At 39.3% G+C, this 20350-nt stretch overlaps 1 protein-coding gene across 3 annotated transcripts in view; it reads right to left on the reverse strand.

Annotated features, from left to right (window-relative positions):
- UACA (uveal autoantigen with coiled-coil domains and ankyrin repeats) overlaps nucleotides 1–19793 on the reverse strand; it is a 94725-nt gene extending 74932 nt beyond the window's left edge. The window contains exons 1-2 of one of the 3 annotated variants that reach the window (XM_032417063.1): nucleotides 19565–19623; nucleotides 6831–6941 (exon numbers count right to left, since the gene is read on the reverse strand). Coding sequence is in view for 1 of the 3 variants with exons in the window: in XM_032417059.1 (XP_032272950.1) it covers nucleotides 19565–19645 (81 nt within the window). In the remaining 2 variants the exon portion in view is untranslated. Of the gene's footprint in view, nucleotides 1–6830; nucleotides 6942–10385; nucleotides 10437–19564 lie in introns of those variants that run through there. The other 2 variants (XM_032417062.1, XM_032417059.1) reach the window with 2 other exon arrangements.
- Nucleotides 19794–20350: the final 557 nt, after the last annotated feature.

Below are 20350 nucleotides of genomic sequence, written 5' to 3' on the forward strand. Positions count from 1 at the left end.
AACAGAAGCACGAAAGATCTTTTGAGATCCGGGCTTAACATCATTTCCAACATTTTCTATTGTCCAAAGTGAAGCACAACCTAGATTCAAGAGGCAGGAAAACAGTCACACTGCAGACTGTCGATACAAGGAAGGGTAGAGAATGGGGCCATTTTTCTAATCAATCTACCAAATATCAAGATAAGAGCACTTTTTTAAAAAATCCCGGTTCACCTAAGATGGGGGAATAATGGAAAATGCAAAGGATGACATAAATTATACTTTGTTATGACTTGGTACTACTGACATTTTGAACCACGAAAGTTTTTGTTGTGGAGGGGCTGTCCTCTGCATTACAGGATGTTTAGCAGCCTCCCTGGCATCTACCCACTAGACATCAGTAGTAACCCCCAAGTGGTGACAACCAAGAGTATCTCCAGACTTTGCCAAATGTGCCCAAGAAAACAAAACTGCCTGCAGTTGAGAACCACTGCTATAAAGAGATGAATTAAGGTTAAAGATAATTTGGTCTTGTTCCTGACAATAAACTAATTTTGCTTTAGACTATTCAAATGATTCTAAAATGCAAACTTTATAGATATGTAAGATGTATGGGGCTACATATTAAACATTCAAAAGTCCATTGATTATCGATAGATTCCTGCTAATTTAATATAATTTAACCGAAAATTTTACACCATATTGTTGAAGTCAGTAGGAAAGATAATTGTGTTAGAAGTTAAACTAAATTAATACTCTAAAATTTAGTATGTAATGCGTATCTAAACCCCAGGTTGATTTTTATTTCTCTGAAGAACAATCAATCACGTTGTTTCTCTCCCAACCTCCAAACATAAAATTCTGTCTCAGAACTACGTTTCATGTCTACTCCTTCACCCACTTCATGACAATGGCAATTTACCTCCCAATTCCACCTCTCAATCCAACGCCTGTTACAGATGTGAAATAAACCACAGAAAGCTTCTATAATAAATTACAGAAATAGTGTATTAATTTAAAAAGTAAGCACAACAAACCAGAATACTGCCTCGACAATTAAAAAAGAAACAAACATGAACAACATATTAGAAACTCTAGCCGTCAGTCATGAAATACTTACTGATCTGAACTGTTTTCACAATACTTACATTGCTAAAATGATACATATAAATCAAACTACTTCAGCTGCATAAAAAAATCTTACAAATCTTTGTCAACTGAATACTCTCTTACATTAATGTATAAATCTGTGATAGCAATGGCCAAGTCAAGTCATATATACAAGAACCAACCAAGTCACATATACGAGAACCATATATACAAGAACCTCATTGTAGATTCTCTGGGCAAAAGAGAAGAGTTTCTCCTTCAGAGAAAAGAAAAGAAAATGGGATAACTTGCTAATCCTATGATGCATCAATGAGCAAAGCCAGGACCAGGGTTTGGGGAGAGATCTGCTTAGGGTACCAATTTAAGGAGAGATTCATTCTCAGGGCCAGAAGATGAGCCAAAAATACGAAGCAAGAGCCTGCTGTTTTAATCTCACCTCCAGTCCAGCAGGAACTGCACTTAGCAGAAAACAGCACCCTGATTCCCACATTCCCAAGGTCTGTCCTGTACTAAGCCATGACATTTACATCCTACCCATCATCTGTGTCCCCTCAAAGAACCACAGGGTCTGCTTAGCCTGTTCAGAATGATGATACCAAACAGGGACAGGGGAACTCAGCAGAAAGGGTCACCTACAAGCATACAATCGGACCACTTAAACGTTTTGAAATTATGAAGGTGGGAAAATCAGTAATTCCAGGAAGTTTCCAGAACTGTCCTTTATAAAGTTGGCCTGGTGTTTAAAAGTGGTTTATAGGGGTGCCTGGTTTGCTCAGTTAAGCCTCTGCCTTTGGCTCAGGTCATGATCTCAGGGTCCTGGGATGGAGCTCCTGCGTCCTCAGGTCCTACGTTGTCAGGTCCTTGTCAGGTCCGTGGGGCTCCCTGCTCAGCGGGGAGCCTGCTTCTCCCTCTCCCTTTGCCCTCCTCCCCCCCATGCTCTCTGTCTCTCTCAAAGAAATAAAATCTTTTAAAAAATTAAAGTGGTTTATAATTTTTAACTTTGTATTCACACTTTAAATTGAAATGTTATCATTTTCATCATTTTTTCCAATTACTGCCATTTAACTGAATCAATGTTATCACCCAGGAACAATGAAAAGCAATAGTATCCCATGTGGTTAGCAATGTTAGTTTTAAGAAATGAGTTTGATTCAAGAATAACTTAGAGGATAGGGTTTCACCTTCACGACGCAACAGCATTCCTTCCCCTTATTATCGTCCTCTTTGAGGATCGACCCTGCGAAGCAGTCAGGAGCAACACAGGAAAGTTTATCTTACAGGTCAGACTCAACAACAAAAACTCTCCAGGATAGCTTCACTGTGTTAAAGGAGACACTTCATTTGTCTTAGGAGTACACCCAAACACACCACACCCAAAAGTCTTTATAATGGGTCCTAAGTGTAGTTCCTTCCTCTTTTGTGACTCATCCTTTCCCACGCCCTCAGAACAGTTCCACAGCAGGAATGTAATTAGATCTAAGCAATTAAGAAAACTGCTGTTCTACTTCCTCAGTGTGTATATAGAAAGCGCTCTGATTTAATAAGAGTTGAACTTACAGGACTCCTCGCAATAACTAACGCTTTAACTTTAATAAGGCTAAAGGACTTAAAGTGGCTTGAAGACAAGTAATAACAAGCAGGAGTCCTTTCACATCTTTATTTTAAAGGCCATACATGACAGCCTTAAATCTATCTTTCCAGTGGCCATCCCTAGACCTCTACTCAGAAACTTTAAAAAAACGTGCAGGCCTGTGCATTCTCCTCGTCGATACAAGAGAGGCCAGCAAAAGCTATTTCCTCAGCAAATGAGTGATGTGGTAAATGTTAGGAAATACAGGGGTTTTAGTTAATTACCTACAGGTTCTTGCTACCAATGAGCTTCATGATATTTGTAATTAAGCACAATTAGGGGGAACATTCAGAAGTTTTTCACATGTAACACTTGCCAGCAAGAGTCTTTCAGGCCTATGAATTTGCATGTTCCCAGTAATAAATTCCCAAATAAAATTAAGTTCCTAGTTTTACATAAATAGGTTTATTATAAATTCTAATAATAAAAATCTATTTTAATTATAAAAAGTAACATGATAAAAAATGGAAAATAAAAATGTCATAATTTGTAATGATGATCATCTTTGTATATTCCCTGCTGGTCTCTTCCCAAGTGAACGTGTTATATGATTATTATCAGGTTGTAACTACATTTTTTTAGTCTGATTTTTTCACGTATAAGAATTCCATCCCTTCCACAGAACTTCTTCATATGGTTGCAAAATAGTCTTGCATAGTAGTTTTCTACTGCTGTGTAAAAATACACTACAAACTTAGAGGCTTTAAAACAACACTTGTTTATTAGTTCACAGTCGTGTAGGTTAGAAGTCCAGGTGGGATCGACTGGGTTCTTTGTTTAGGGTCTCGCAAATCAAGGTGCCAGCCAGGCCCGGCTCCTACCTAGGGACAAATTTGCTTCCAGGCTCATTCAGGTTCTTGGTGGAATTCAGTTCCCTACAGCTGCAGGACCCAGGCCCTGTCTCCTTGCTGGCTGTCAGACCAGATCCTCTCTCTTACAGCTCCTTAAGGCCACTGGCATTCCTTCTCCCACGGCCCGTACACCCTCGTGCCAGCAACGATATAACAAGTCCCTCTTGTCCTTCAAACCTCTCTGACTTTCAGTTCTGCTGTGAGTCAGGAAAACTCTGTTTTTAAAGGGTTCATGTGATTAGAATAGGTACACTTGGATAATCTCCTTTATTGGCTAACTCAAAGTCAAGTGACTACAACCTTAAATTACATCTGCAAAATCTCTTTTGCCATGTAGCAACATAATCATGGGCATATTATCTCATCACAGTCAAAGTCCTGGGGGGGGGGGGATCATGGGTGGTCATTTTTAGAATTCTGTCTACCACACCTTTGCATCACAATAGAAAATGTACTTCCAACTGTGGGTTGTGCCTGAAAAGCTTAAAGGTAATTTTGCCACTGGATCAGAAAAACTTTAGGGTCCTTTCCAATTCTAAAATGCTAAAAATCGAATATGGAAATGCATTAAAGAAATAAAGTGTAAGATTATTTTAAAACTTGGAAAGAAAATAATACGAATTTTAAAATTGGTTAAAAAAAAGAGAGAGAGAACTGAAGTTTCTCCTGGTTTAAAAACAGAAAGATGATTTTGCAACATTGTCACCTTTGGGGGGGCCAATTTTCTAGTCACAACAAGAGTTTGAACATTTAGAAAATAATGAACCATAAAAATGGAAATAAAGGTTAGTGCCACCTAAGCGACAAATCATAATGCCTAGGGAAACAAAAAGCAAAGAACTCTGATCCAGTGACAATTTCTATGACACAAAACTCGTTTCATTCTAGACACAAAGATTAGAGAGGAGGTAAATGAGCCAAATGAAAAACCAGCTCATATACAGATTATTCCACCCAAAGTTCATTAAAAACTAGGACTAAGGATACAACTAAGGATCAGGCTGGCAGGGCCTTCTCAGGAGGGAGTCAGCTAACTGACTTTAGTATAAGATGGTTCCCATCCCCAACACACAAATCTAGTGACAGAGGAGGAAGAAGGGGAAAAGAGGAGGAGGAAGTGGAGGAGAAGGAGGAAGAACAAGAAGGAGAAGAAGAGAAGAAGGAGGAGAGGAAGAAAAAGAAGGAAGAGAGAGGCAGGCAGGCAGGAAAGAAGAAAAAAGAACCTGGCATATAGTTGGTGCTAAATAAATATTTGTTGAATGCAAGTACAATGTAACAGATCATAAATATGTCTGTTAGCCTTCAGAAAATTCACCTACCTAGCCAGAGAAGTCTTTCTAAATTTTAGCTACTCTTGGGCTAAAAATTACCCACAGCCTGCCAGTAGGCTGACACTGGATCCAAAGTGGGGCAGTCTTCAAGAGGTGGGATAACCATTCTTAGGAGTCACAAGAAAATGAGGGCAGGCAATAAAAGTGTTAAGACCAAAAAAAAAAAAAGTCTGTTAAATATTGGTGGAACTGAATTTTGCTGAAACGTTTAGTCTGAGTAATTATAACTTACACAGTGGCAAATATACAAGTTGACAGAGTGTCCCTCAACAGAATTCCAAAGACTGGTTTCCAGCAAAATAAGCCAGGATTCTGCCTATTGGTACTAACCAATAGAAAGAACACACTGATAGCTGTGAATGACACCATGGAATGAGAAGCTCCTAACAGCCATAAATATAAAATACTAGCCATAGCTTCAACCCTTATCAAATGCACAGTGTCATGTTTTCCACAGTTTGCAAGGTTTTCATGCATTGTGCTACTCTACAATGAAAGTTTAGTGGGGAAAAATATGCATTTTGTAACCTTACAAAGATTTTTCCCTCTCAAGTGTGTTTTTATTCAGCTAACCAACTCAAAACTCCTTTGTACAAAAACAAAAGTTGTACTCTTCTTATTCTCCACTCATGCAATTAATAGGAAAAGCAATTCAAATTAGAATTCAGAAGACCTTTCCATTCTACAAATAAATAATAAAGTTGACTCTTCACCTCAACAAGATGTGAGCAACATCTTCTATATTTTCAGAATTGGATCAGTACAACTTTAGGTACACTTAAAAAAAACTATTGTAATATTTTAACTGACAGATAATAACCACTGCTTAAATTTCTATTTATATTGTTCTACAGCTTCCAAAATGTTTTCATTCTTTTTAGTACCTAAAATCTCTGGTAGGGTAGAAAGGCAAGTATTATCCCCATCTTACAAGAGAAAGAATTGAAACTTAAAAGTAATTTGCCAAAGGGACACCTGGGTGGCTCAGTCGGTTAAGCAGCTGCCTTCGGCTCGGGTCATGATCCCAGGGTCATGGGATCGAGTCCCGCATTGTGCTCCTTGCTAGGTGGGGAGCCTGCTTCTCCCTCTGCCTGCCACTCCCCTTGCTTGTGCTCTCTCTGACAAATAAATAAAATCTTTAAAAAAAAAGGAAAAAAAAGTAATTTGCCCAAGGTCACAGAGTTTTTCAATAGCAGTGCCTGGACTCAAACCAAGATTTTCTGACATCTTGTTATTTCTGATCTTTTGCCTACAGAATATCTCTACTCAAATGGTATGGACACTAAAACGAAAGATGCTTCTAAAATTGCGTAACATTTTCCTTCTATTTACACAAGGAAAAGTAAAATCATAGAATAATTTATGTCAAAGAAAAGCACTGATTTTTATAAAAATTCTTATGAAATAGACCAATATAAGAAACCCAAAGCTACAAGAAATACAAAAGAAACAAATGGCCATGTATCTAATATTCTAAACTAGAATATTTATTTAGTAGTCAAAGAAAATATTGGACACATTAGTAATTTACATGTTCACATAAGCTATTTAAGTATTTCAATAACCTACTGTCCATCCAAAAATGGTATTATGTTCTTAAATATAATTCCAGGTGATAGTTAAGCTTAGAGAAAAGGAACTGAAGAAAAACTCCAAATAATCTTGAATATATACTGAATTTTGTGTTAACATTCCATAGGCAATGCAGGGCCTGGAATACAGTAAACACTTAAAAGAATGTATGATTTTTTTAAATGTGCATTCTGCAATTTTAATGAGTGAATAATTATTTAATTAACAATTTCAACAAATTATCATTCTTAGCTATAAAGGGAAGTTTAAAAAAAAAAATCATTCCACAAACAGGAAAGTATTTACTTAGTGGCAGAATACTGAAATTGAGCATTTCTCAAAGTATGGTCTATTCACCGCTTAAGGTGTATACACCTCACAGGCACAAGGACAGTCTACTGGCAGCTCCTTCTAAGGTTCCAGATCATTCAGAATCAGCCTGCAAGCAGGGACAGTGGGGCCTGGAGCCTGAAGAGAGAAATAAGAGAAGCCCAACATAAGAAAACTAAGAGAAGGTTCAAGAGGAGGAGCCAGCACCAAAGCCCTGACCCCTGGCTCAGTCTAGAGACTGGACAGGCAGAGCACAAGTCCTCACACCCGCCTTCAGCTGTGCTTGCACACCAACCTCCTCTTCCCACCTGCCCCCACCCCTTTATTACTGCTCCTTCCCTAGAGATGTTCACCTTTAAGAAATAATTTCTACATCCCAGAGGACCACTAAGACCCCCTTTTCTTCCTGTCCTTCATCCAGTTTCCTTCTAAATAAATATATTGCTATTTCAGTGTTTTTTAAGCAAATCGTTTTAAAAGAATATTAACCATTAGCAGGAACGTTTCAGGAACATGATAAAAATCATCAAAATAATGCATTAATATTACTAAAATTTGAGAGTATCACCATGTACAATGTAAGATAAAGGATTCTAAGGAATTGGAAGACATTATGTCCTCCAATTCTCCTTCAACCTCATAAGTCATATAATGCCTAAGTTTCCTTATCTATAAATAAAAGTTACAGTTCAAAATATCACTATTATATTATAGATAAGTGGGATGTCTTATTCCTAAGTGATGGATGCTATAGTATTTAAAGGTAAAATATAATGTCTACAACTTATTTTCAAAAGGCTCAATGAAAAATGTGTATATATTTTCTATCTTTATATACATATACATACTATAGATAAAGCAAATGCAGTAGAATGTTAACTGTTGAATCTAGGTAGTGAGCAGGCAGATCCTGGTTCACTGTGCTATTCTTTCTAATTTTAGATTTCAATTTTTCATAATAAAAGTTGGAGAAAACAAATTAGATATGTGCTCAGAATCTGTGCTTACAATGATTATTAGCATCATAAGTTAAACTTTCAAAAATATTTTTGCAAACATCACCAGAACATTGAGCTATGCATCCAAACTGGTTATATATCAAGTGCACGTTAAAACAAAGCTAACTTCCTACCATACAAGAAGACACAGGTGGTGTTCTAGCACACAATTACCTCCAGTCGGGAACTGCATCTCCAGCACACTGCATCACGCCCAAACGCCTTAGTGGGACTCACTCAGGGCCAGCAGGCAGGGGCTCTTATCTGTTGACCATGTGTGACTTTGACAAGTCACAATTTCTCTGGGGCTCATATACCAATTTCTCTCACAGTGCCCTCCTCTCCATCCCTTGCAGAATGATTCCAGTCCTCATGAATTCCTGCCTAAACTATGGCAGCAGCCTCATATACCATCCATCCGCTGCCAAGCTTGAGCCCTTCAACATCCTAAACAGAGCTACCAAGTAATCCATCCAAGACACATTTGGTCCTGTGATTCCCAACTTCTGAATATGCAGGACAAAGTCCAACACTCTGAAAATATGGCGTATTTTAAGCCATTCCAAGATTTAGCCCCAACTTCCCCTCTTGCCTATCTCCTACTCAATGCCCTTGCCTATTATTCTAGGGTTCACCAGAGCTAAGCTGACAAACCAACTGCACTCTCCCCCAACTCCTGACTCTTCGCTCCATGCCTTTGCTCTTGCTGTTCCCTTGGAGAGCAACTTCATCCTTTCTTGGATCACATAAGCAACTGCTTAATGGGTACAGGGTTTCCTTCTGGAGTGATGAAAATGTTCTAGAACCAGAGATGATAGTTACGCAATATTGTGAACATGCTACATGCCACTGAACTATTCACTTTAAAATTATTAATTTTAGGGGCACCTGGGTGGTTCAGTCAGTTTAGCAGTCTGCCTTCAGCTCAGGTCATGATCCCAGGGTCCTGGGATCAAGTCCCGCATCGGGCTCCCTGATCAGCGGGGAGTCTACTTCTCCCTCTCCCTCTGCCCCTCCCCACTGCTCCTGCTCTCTCTCTCAAATAAATAAATAAAATATTTTTTAAAAAATAAAATAAAATAGGGACGCCTGGGTGGCTCAGTTGGTTAAGCTTCTGCCTTCGGCTCAGGTCATGATCCCAGGGTCCTGGGATCGAGCCCCGCATTGGGCTCCCTGATCAGCAGGGACCCTGCTTTCCCTCTCCCACTCCCCCTGCTTGTGTTCCCTCTCTCGCTGTGTCTCTCTCTGTCAAAAAATAAATTAAAATCTTTAAAAATAAATAAATAAAGGGGCGCCTGGGTGGCTCAGCCGTTAAGTGTCTGCCTTCAGCTCAGGTCATGATCCCAGGATCCCAGGATCCTGGGATCGAGCCCCGCATCGGGCTCCCTGCTCCGCGGGAAGCCTGCTTCTCCCTCTCCCACTCCCCCTGCTTGTGTTCCCTCTCTCTCTGTGTCTCTCTCTGTCAAATAAATAAATAAAATCTTAAAATAAATAAATAAATAAAAATAAAATAAAGTGATTAATTTTATGTTATGTGAATCTCACCTCAACTTTTTTAAAAAACAGCAACAGCAGCTCATCCTGGTAAAAAAAAAAAAAAAAAAAAAACACACCTTCACAGACTCCTCAGCCCCAGACTGGATCAGCACTGAGAACACTCCCCTGTCACAGCAGTTACGACGTTGTATTACCTGTTTACAGAACTCCCCCATCATACTTTGAGCCTCTTATCTTCCTCATCTTCTCAATCCCTCATGCTTAGCCTAGGCCTTCAGGAAACATTTTTTTTTTAACAAATGAAATACAGAGATACCTCTTGGGGCAAGAAGCTACAGCAGATAGTCTTTTGAAGATCTAGATCTAAAAGTCTACAAGGGCATGTATTAATTGGAAAGGAAAAGATCAGGAAAGACTGCTGTTCATCTGGTTATGAAGGATAAAAATGGAAAGACCCCTGGTGAGATTTTTCAGTTAGTAATAACGAGAACTAACATTTATTGAGTTCTTAACTATAATTATTAATCCCATTTTCCAAATGAGGAAACAAATATATTTCAGTAACTTGCCTAGGGTCACAAAGGGGCAGCAAGACTCAAACCCAAGTGGGATGACACACTGCCCTGCTTCCATACTGCCCCAGGCATGGCTGCAAGAACTATGAATGGACATTCTTTGGCCCACAATTTGGCTTTTCTAAGGCTGAGAAAACACTCCATTGTCCACATTTATCTACTTAGCCACTGCCACAAATGTTGTTTCTATTTCATAAAGTGCTTTTTTAAATATAAAATGTTAATTTTTAAAAAGAATCCAACCGTAAAAAAAAAAGATGAATCATAGAAAGATCTCTTATTAAAAACATCTCTCACATGTAAATTAGCAAGTGTTTGTGGGCTCTTCCTTCCTTACAGGGCTGAAAAGATCAGTGCCTAATACCCTCTCTAGAACCCAACTACAGCCAGTAGGCTTCCCCGCTGGAGACTCATTTTCAAAGTGCCCCCAACCTCTGCACAGGGTAAGTACCCTGCAAATGAGAAAATCATGGAATAACAAAAACAAGCTAGAAGAAAAATTATACACTCACTGTTTTAGTTTAGAAATCATGATGTATATGTCCTTCCCCTCTTCCCTCTCTTTAATAATGTCACAATCTGGTTAAAAAAAAAAATGAACCAAAAGTCACTGAGATTGAAAAAAATAATTATTTGTGTACCTGAATGGGAAAACCTTACCACAGAGGTAATGTCAAATCTTGACAACATATCAATAAGGTCAATATTAAAAACATATTCCCACCCAAAAAAAGTATATACCCTATGGTACATACTTGTGCATGCGCATCTCCAGATAGTAAGCCCACAATTTTCAGTTCTACTGGATTCTCAGCACTTGTTTCACCCATATATCCTCCTAAATATTTAAAACAATGAATGGTAGGATAATATGTTGGGCAAATACACACACAAAAGCAAAAAGGCAAAAGGGATAAGAATATCACAGATAATATGACAAAGTAGAATTCAAGACAAAAGTTGAATGGGAAAAATTAAAGACTTTTATACCACTAGTTACAGTCCACAGTGAATATAAAATAGCCAACAATCTTAATGTATCAATTATCACAAAATTAAGTATATAAAACATACACAACATAGCTATAGTGAGACACACACTACTCTCAAAGCTAAAATAAACTAAGTAGCAAAAATAAAGATGAAGGGCACCTGGGCGGCTCAGGTGATTAAGGAACTGCCTTCAGCTCAGGTCATGATCCTGGAGTCCCGGGATCGAGTCCCACATCGGGCTCCCTGCTCAGCGGGGAGTCTGCTTCTCCCTCTGACCCTCCTCCCTCTCATGCTCTCTGTCTCTCATTCTCTCGCGCAAATAAATAATCTTAAAAAAAATAAAAAATAAAAAATAAAGATGTAAAGCCCTTAAAGATCAACATGAACAAGGTATTAAAAGGAGAAAATGGTCAAAGAACACAAACAGTTCCTAAAATAAGAAGTGAAAGTGGCAATAAGCAAAGAAATATGTCCACACTCCCTAGAAATCAAAAACACAGATTAAAGCTATACTTTGTTAAAGCTCATTTTTTCTTTCAGTCAAGTTGACAAATATGTTCTAAATCATATTACTGGAAAGCTGTAGTGAATGCAACAATTTTATACACTACTGGAAGGAACACAAATTGGTTTTGAGACTTAACATAAAAGGCCTTCCTTCCCCCTAAATACCTCTCCCTCCAATTTTCTTTGTTATATGGCTCAAGATACAAAGTCTATAGCTTTAAATTTGAAATTCTATCAGTTGACAATAGTTAATAACATGGGTTCCAGAGTCAGGCTACCTGATCTTCACTTACTAACTATGGCACTTTAGGCAAGTAAATTATTTAACTTTGTCTATAAAATGATAGCAATGGTACCCACTTCTTAGGGTTGCTGTGAAGGTTAAGTAAACTAAGGTAAAGCACTCTGAACAATAATGGGGCATACATACTCAATAAATATTGGCTATTGGCACTTGGATTTCTTATAAGTAATTTCTTTTTAAGTAATTCACTAGCATTTGCTTAGTATTTCTAATGGGACATTCATATCTGCTCAAATCATTTCAAATTACTTATAATTTGAAATATGAGGGTTATTAGAATCAAATACGATTCAAAAAATTATACATATATAATTACTGTGGCATCAAGGTAATTACATGCTGATTGAACAACAAAGAGGCAATCTGGAAACTTTAAAAAGAGCATAAGCAGTGGTTTATGGCATGGCATGGTGAATTGTTTTATTCTTTACCTTCAACTGTATTTTGTTTTCTACGCTGAACATGTGTGACCTTTATGCTGGGGCGGGGGGGGTGTGAAAACAATAGACAGCCATTTAGATTGACTGGTTCAGTCATACACTTACTCTCTCTCTCAAGGGCACTTGGCAGGTCTGATTCGCTTATATAAGTACAGCTCATCATATTTCATCTTTTGCCAGAGCTTTAGTAACTCAACTATATCGGTTCATCTTCTGCACATCATTTTGGAGACTATACCATTCGGGAATAAATTAGTCAACATCAGTAATATTCAAGATTTCTGAGGATAACAAAAGTCCAAAAGACAAAACCGTTTTTGTGACAATGAACAGGTAAATTTACTCTTGTATTTTTGTGTTATATATTTAAGCCTAGAAGAGGAAAGCTATATAAAGCTTTTAATTATTTTATGATTTAGAAAAAATGAGGCAATAAGCGTATATTATCCCACCTTTCTATTTACAATTTCAGTAAGTGCATTTCAGTCATCATTTTTTGGCAAATTAAATTCCCTACAGAAATCAATGTGATTGCTCTTGCACAAATAAGCTCAGGCAGGTGGAAATTTTCAACCATTTGTTATATTCCTTAGGTGTCAGGGCAAATGTTTGCATGATTACTAACGGGATACTTAAGTCCTCCATTATGATAGAGATGAAACACATGAGTTATAATGTTTAAATCTAAAATTCTTGGGTATAGATTTCTTCTCCAAGCATTCGACTGTAAATTAAACAGGGCTGATAAGAATAAAATGTTGCTGGCTATTAGCTAATTCTAGGAAGAAAGGGAAAAGAAAGGTGAACCTGTTACCTCACCAACAGAGTAATTTCTTTAGATGAAACTTTACCCACTCCAGTCAGAAATCTCTCTGAACAAGGACTTAAACTTGTCAAGGAATCCAAATTTTTAATTCAGGTTAAAAAAACAAAAAGGAAAAGCCTTCCTTCAACTATTTACCCCTACCTGCCCCCTCCAGCTCCTTGCTCTGACTGAAATTCTCATCCATACCTCATCTGCACCAGCCCCTACCATAACACCAAAGTTCCTTTCCAAACTGGTGCTCCCTCAAAGTACTATTATAATTTCACAGCTCCACACCACTGCACTTGCTGTTCTCTTGCCTAGAAAGCCCTTCAAAGTGCCCATCTGGCCCCGGCTCAACTTCACCTTCCTGCCTCCTCCCTGACCCCACCCTACACATCTGCGCTCCCACAGCAATTTATATACACCTCCATAGATGGCTTTTAACATAAGGTATTATTATTTTTTGTTTAGCTCTCTTAAAAATTTGAAGGCTGTTGGGGCGCCTGGGTGGCTCAGTCGTTAAGCGTCTGCCTTTAGCTCAGGTCATGATCCCAGGGTCCTGGGATCGAGCCCCGCATCAGGCTCCCTGCTCGGCCAGGAGCCTGCTTCTCCCTCTCCCACTCCCCCTGCTTGTGTTCCCTCTCTAGCAGTCTCTCTCTCTCTCTCTCTCTGTCAAATAAATAAATAAAATCTTTAAAAAAAAAAAAATTTGAAGGCTGGGACTAGATTTTTCTTATTACAGAAATTTTTGAACATATACGAAATACAATAGCATCACAAAAAGTAAATGCAATAGTATCATGAACCAGCCAACTACAACAATTAATTCATGACCAATCCTATTTCAACTATACCTCCCCTACTCACTTCTCCTACCCACTCACTCACGGATTCTTTGGAAACAAATCCCAGACTTCATGTCATTTCATCCATAAATAGTATACTTCTAAGTGTTTCTCTGAAAGATAAAAAGGCTTTGCAAACATAACCACATTACTACCACTGTCACATTTAAATCTTTTTAGGTAATAATTCCACAAAGCCATCACATATCCAGGTGGTGTTTACATTTCCTCAACTGTCATAAACTACTTTTTAATTATTTTTTAAAGATTTTATTTATTTGAAAGAGAGAGAGAGAGCACAAGCAGGGGAAGGCGCAGAGGGAGAGAGAGAAGCAGATGCCCCCCAAAGCATGGAATCTGACGCGGGGCTCAATCCCAGGGCCGCAAGGTCATGACCTGAGCAGAAGTCAGATGCTTAACGGACTAAGCCATCCAGGCGCCCCTATTTTTATTATTAATCAAAGGTCTACATGAAGTCTATCATTACAATTGGTTAATATGTCTCCTAAATCTTTTAATCTCCAGATTTCTCCTCTATTTTTTTCTTCTTATAATTTATTTTTGAAGAAACTAGGCCATTTGTTCTAAGAGCTTCCCAAGATCATAATTACATCCATTGCATCCCCATGTTCCTCCATCCCTGTGTTTTCTGTTAAATGGATTTAAGATCTAGAAGCCTATCATATTCAGGTTTGGTTCTTTTGGCAAGACTATTCATAGACAGTAATGAATATTTCCATCAGGAGATAAATTACATCTGGTTTTCTTTCTTTTTGAGACATTAGTAGCCAATGATAATCACTGTCTTTGCCCTAGATCTATCAATTCATTAGGAGGTGTAAAATTGTGATATACTAATTCTGTCTTCCTTCTTCCTCTATTAGCTGGGATAAAACACTTTGCATAAAAGAGAAACTTCTCTCATCGAATATTTGGTTAGCCTCAGGAAAAGCATAATACCTCTTTGTTTTTATTTTCTGGTTCTTAAAAGAATATATCGGCTCCCTAGCATCCTCCAAAAGTAACAACTTTCTCCTTTTTTTGTAATCATTATTATGAATTCACAGATTTAAAGATTTTGGTACACTGTCATATTATCCTTATTGATGATGGAACCGTCCCATTGCGGGTCAAGTGGGAACCTCTTCAAGTTGGCTCCTGAGTCCTAATCTTTGATAGCCTCCTTGCTTTCTAGGGGGACAAAGGATTCCAGGCTCAACCTGCACATTTTCTGCTTCCAACTTGGAATTACCTATTTCTTCACAAAAGACCTAATTATTAATTCATTTTTAAGTCTAACTTATGTGTTCCATAAATGTTTTCCAAATTAAATAAGGTAACTGCTTACCAAGTCCAATTCCTGAGCTAATAATTTTAAATTTGAAAATATGTATCATGCACAATATAGATATACAATCACTATTCCACTCATTAAAAGAATTTAAATTGTTAACTACTCATCATTTAAGTTCTTGGACCCACTGTGTACCAAAAGATGTACCAAAGCAACTCAACCATTCTGCTTTGGTATTATAATAAAATTCAGCAATTCAAATCACCATGATGACCTGGGGTTGACATCAAAAGTATAAAAACAGGGCTTCTTCCTTCAAGAACCACAAGAAATACAATGCAGGGAAACTAACCCTAGGAAACTGTCTGAATAAAACTTTAAGTTAAACATTTTTAATCAAAGGTTGGCATCTTTAATGAAATTGAGTAAACAGTGCTCAGTTAAGTATCATGAGTTTAAATGTAACAATCTGTGATCTTATTTACATTACCCCAAAGTCATTGTTATAATAATATTAACATCTTTTCAAACATACTCCAAACCCTAAGAGGAAAACACAAAACCCTCATTTTCAAAATCACAACTGAGACAAAACATAATCCTTTATGCTTTCTAAACATCTCAAACTTTTTTTTTTTTTAAGATTTATTTATTTGAGAGAGAGAGATAACGTGCGCGGGCCCAAGAAGGCAGGGTTGGGGGTGGGAATAGAGAGAATCTCGATTAGCAGGGAGCCCAATGCAGGGGTCCATCTCACGACCTTGAGATCATAACCCTGAGATCATGACCTGAGCTGAAATCAAGAGTTGGACACTTAACCAACTGAGCCATTCAGGCTCCCCAAACATCTCAAACTTCTGTTCTTAGTGGGAACCAAAGGAGTCTTTTTGAAGATATTTTTCAGTTGCTATATTTGTAACTCTAAATGTTTTTAGAAATACCAATATTTTTTCAGGGTCCTGAGACATTAACAAGATGTTTTAGAACATATTTGGTTGCTCATTTATAGAATTCATTGTTCCAAAATCAGAGTAGCCTAGAGAAATGGCAGCAAAAATAACCACAGAGCCTCCCATATCAGAGATAACTTTAACAATCAAGCATTTACTCCACTATAAATGTTAAATGTAGGTACAGTTTAAGTGGAACCCCCTTCCAAAATGTCTGCTTACAATATTTATTTGCAGTACATCTACTAGTTCTTGAAATATAGCCCCTTAATTTTAATTACTCAATTTTCCTAGTGTGAACTAGGTGAAAACGGAATAGCCTATTCTCACTGTACATATAATTGTATACATAATTGTACATATAATTGCACATATAACTGACTAGATTTGAAATGGCATTTAGTCATTTAATTATCCCTTTCAGAAATCTGAAGCTCCAATTTAGTGATTAAGATAAATGTCAACAACAAAAATAGTCTTATTTTATGATTAAAAGAGGCAGCTATCTCCAGATTCAGCTAGTACAGGACAAACTCTCAACTGTATTTTGCCCACAGTTTATAATTATGAACTACATTTATGTATACGTGTATAAACATAACCTCTGTTGAGTGAACTCTAAACTCACTGGCGTATTTATAACCATGGTACTATTTAGAATATTTTAAATGATTTTTTCTACATATAATTTAGCATGTTAAGATTCTATATTTCACATACCATAAAACACTTATATACCTCAGTCTATTGTTAATGCATCTCTTTCAGATACGTAAGCTTAAACAAGAAAAAAATATTTATGAAATACACATTTAAGATTTTTTTCCTCAAATCAAAGTTGTGCAGAGCATACTGTGATTATTTCCATGATAATTAAAATGACTGCTTTAGATTCAAATTAGGTAACCATGGGGGAGGAAAAAAAAAACAAGATATATGCCCCTTACTTTATGCCAGAATAAGATTTTATATGGATCAAACATTTAACTTAAATGTTAAAAAATGAAACAAATTAAAAAACTAAAAGAAGCAAGATGGGATTTTTTTCTTTTTGTTTAACATTGCAGAGGAGAAAGGCCAAGATATAATGTAAACCAAAAAGTCACAAAAGGTTGACCAATTCAATTGCATAAAAATAACCACTTTTTGCATAGCAAAAGCCACCATAAACAAAATCCTAAGACAACCAATTAAGAAAACATATTATTCATATTAAAATGGCTAATTTCCTTGATATAGAGTACATACAAATGAATTTAAAAAATCAACAACCCAATAGAAAAATGGAAAGGATAAACTCTTCATGAAAAAAAAGAACATGCAGTGGGCTCTTAAAAGCATGGAAAAAATAATTGCTCACACATTGGGTACATGAAGGAAATTTAACAACATTCTTCAGTATTACAAATGCACCATATCCTTTAACCCAGCAATTCCACTTTTAGGAACTGATCCTACAAGTGTACACACACATACACACAGACGCACACCCACACAAACTTGAAATATACACAGGCTGATTCATCATTGCATATTACAGCAAGGATTTGAAGGGAGATGCTCTGAATGGGCCTAATTATTTACAGTTTAAAAAAAGATATAGAACAACAAGTACAGTGTGCTACCATTCTCATAAAGGGTGAATATTTATATTCATATTTGCTTGTATATGCTAAACTCTCTCTGGAGGAACATGCAAGCAACTGGTAACACCAAGAATACATACACATGTGACCAAATCTGACATTAGGGATTATGGTATAGGTTGAGAGCAAAAGGGACCTACTTCTCAGTACATTCATTTTATTCTATCTTGGTTTGGTTTTATTAGTCATGACCTCAATTATTTTCATTTAAATATTTTACAAAATTTATTCTAATATTTAACTTAAACAGAGATGTTCACGTTTTCTAAGCAGACAGCTTCTACCTTTTTATACTATGTATTTCTCTTGATTTTTATGCTATTTTAAGAAAAAGAATGCTCAGTTTATGTTCCAAATGTATAAAATGCAAACTGGCATGTTGGTAATAGCAATAACAATTAAATACTCTGCATTTCTAGAAGAGAAAACAAGATAAAATTAAGGTATAAAAACCCTCCAAGTGGAATGTGAATCTGTAGTGCAAGCCAAAGAAAATGGGAAAATACAGCAAATAAATATAAAAAAGCTATCTTTTATAAAGCTGAAACACAACCTGCACTACCAAAAAGTTGAATCTTTAACTCAACTACAGTGACCTCTGACATCACTAAATGACATTTGTCAATTATTATCTAAAAAACAATGTGAAACAAAGTAATCTCTCCTATGTGCTTATAAAATAATTTCACGCTTTATTAAACATCAAATCATCAAATATCATGCCATCTATAGCCTTCCTTTTTTTATTGGAAATTAAAGAGCCTAGTTTTGCCACAATTTCCTGTTAAGTCTAAGTAGAATCATCCCAGAAATAGGCGGAGAGAAAGCCACAATTCTGAATTAACTCACAACCAAAAGCGATTAATTAGTATTCTCATAAAAAGCATCTATAATCATTTGGTAAAATTTGTGCAAAACTATAAAGGTCCTTTTTAATTACTCCAAATGGGCAACTGGGCAGTGTGAGCATCACATCTCATCTACGTTTCTGACTCTTCACGAATTTTTAAGTAACGTTTAATAATATAGAACGCTGATGATATTGCCATTCTTCTGACTTGCCAAATTATCTAAATCCCCAGCATCTGCTGTCAGGCTGTTTCTCAAGATTTCTGATCTGCCAACTAAAGAGTCTAGGGCCTGAGTGCTTCTTAGCGTGCACACGGAGGCCGGGTGGCAGATGAACACGGAATGCCTGCCCCACACGGATCTGTCCCACAGGTGAAACGGCCCCACAGGACAACCAACTTCCCAGTTTCACCACCGCTTCCAGGATCAGCACCCACGGGGCTTTGTCTTCATCGACGCCCGATTCCGTCTGCCTTCCTCAGAAATCAAACTTCCCCACTTCCCCAGTCATACAGCGACAGCGGCCAGCCCACGACGCCCCCCTCCCCGGCCCGGCCCGCCAGCCTCCGAGTCCCGGACCCACAGAGGGTGCGGAGAGCGGCGGGCTGGCGCGGAGTCCGCTGCCCCGCCCACCCGGACTGCGGGGTGCGAGTCCCCCGTCTGGCCCCCGCGGGCCCGGCCCGACAGAGCGCGCGTGGGGAGCCGGGCCAACCCCGAGCGAGGGAAAGGGCCGGGGTCGCCGGGCGTAGGGGGGAACCCAGAAAGCCGGATGGAGGAGGGAGGCCCATTGAACCCCGGAGCGCCGGGGTTTCTCCCAGGAGCTCGGAGACCTGGGGGTGAGGGGCGGCTGCTGCGCCGGGCCGGCGACGGGGAGGGTCCCCGGGGTCTCCGCGCCGACGCCCAGTCCCGGCCCCAGGGAGGAGTCCCCGGGCCGACGGAGCGGGACGGCTGAGGGAAGGCTGAGGAAGGCGGCGCGCGCTTCCGAGCACAGGACCCCGCGGCTCTCGGGAGGGCAGCGCCGGCAGCCCGGGACTCGCACGGGCCGCGGGACTCACCGCGCTGGCGGTGGCGGCGGCGCCGGACGTCGCGGGGCCGGACGCGTCCTGCCTCCTCAGGCGGGACTTGAGGCTCTTCATGGCCAAGTCTTCGCAGCCCGGCTGCCGGCGGCGCAGCGCGCCCGAGCCGCGCGCGAACCTTCAAGTGTGCGGGCTGCTAGCGCTCGGGTAGGCGGAGGAGGCGGCGCCGGCGATCCCGGCCCCACCTGCCACCTGGGGGCTCCCGGCTGCCCACCCGGCCTGCGGCGGGGCTCCCCTCCCGCAGCCAATCCTGCCGCGGCCCTGGAGGGGGTGGGGCCGGAACCGACCAATCGGAATCCGGGAAGGGGGCGGGACTTCCCTTTCAAACTTAATAACACCCTTCCTTTCCCTGCGGGAGGAAAAGTTTGGAACTTCAGCTGCGCGAGTGCTGGAGGTGAGCGGCCGCGGCAGGGACGGACGGGAGATCCAGGCTCCAGGCCACCGGTGCCAGCCTACTTTAATGATGGAGTCTCAGCTCTAAAGAGAGCGTGGGGTCCAAGCAAAACCCGCTCTCGTCTTGGCCGAACCCACCCCCCTCCTACCCACGTGCTCTTTCCCAAATTAAGTTCCCTTCCTTTCCCCTGGTCCCAGGAAGGACACACAGCTTTCAACTTCCCTTCCATCCGCCGATATTTTACTACACAAATCCTAGTGCCTGGAAACAACAACACGCACCAAAATTCCGGAAACAAATAACAACCTCTAAGGAATAAGGTGCTGGCGCTATGGAAGAACATACAACTAAGAACATACTTTGAAAGACAT

The sequence above is a fragment of the Phoca vitulina genome, unplaced genomic scaffold, assembly GCF_004348235.1.
Source record: "Phoca vitulina isolate PV1807 unplaced genomic scaffold, GSC_HSeal_1.0 scaffold20, whole genome shotgun sequence".
Taxonomy (NCBI): Eukaryota; Metazoa; Chordata; class Mammalia; order Carnivora; family Phocidae; genus Phoca; species Phoca vitulina.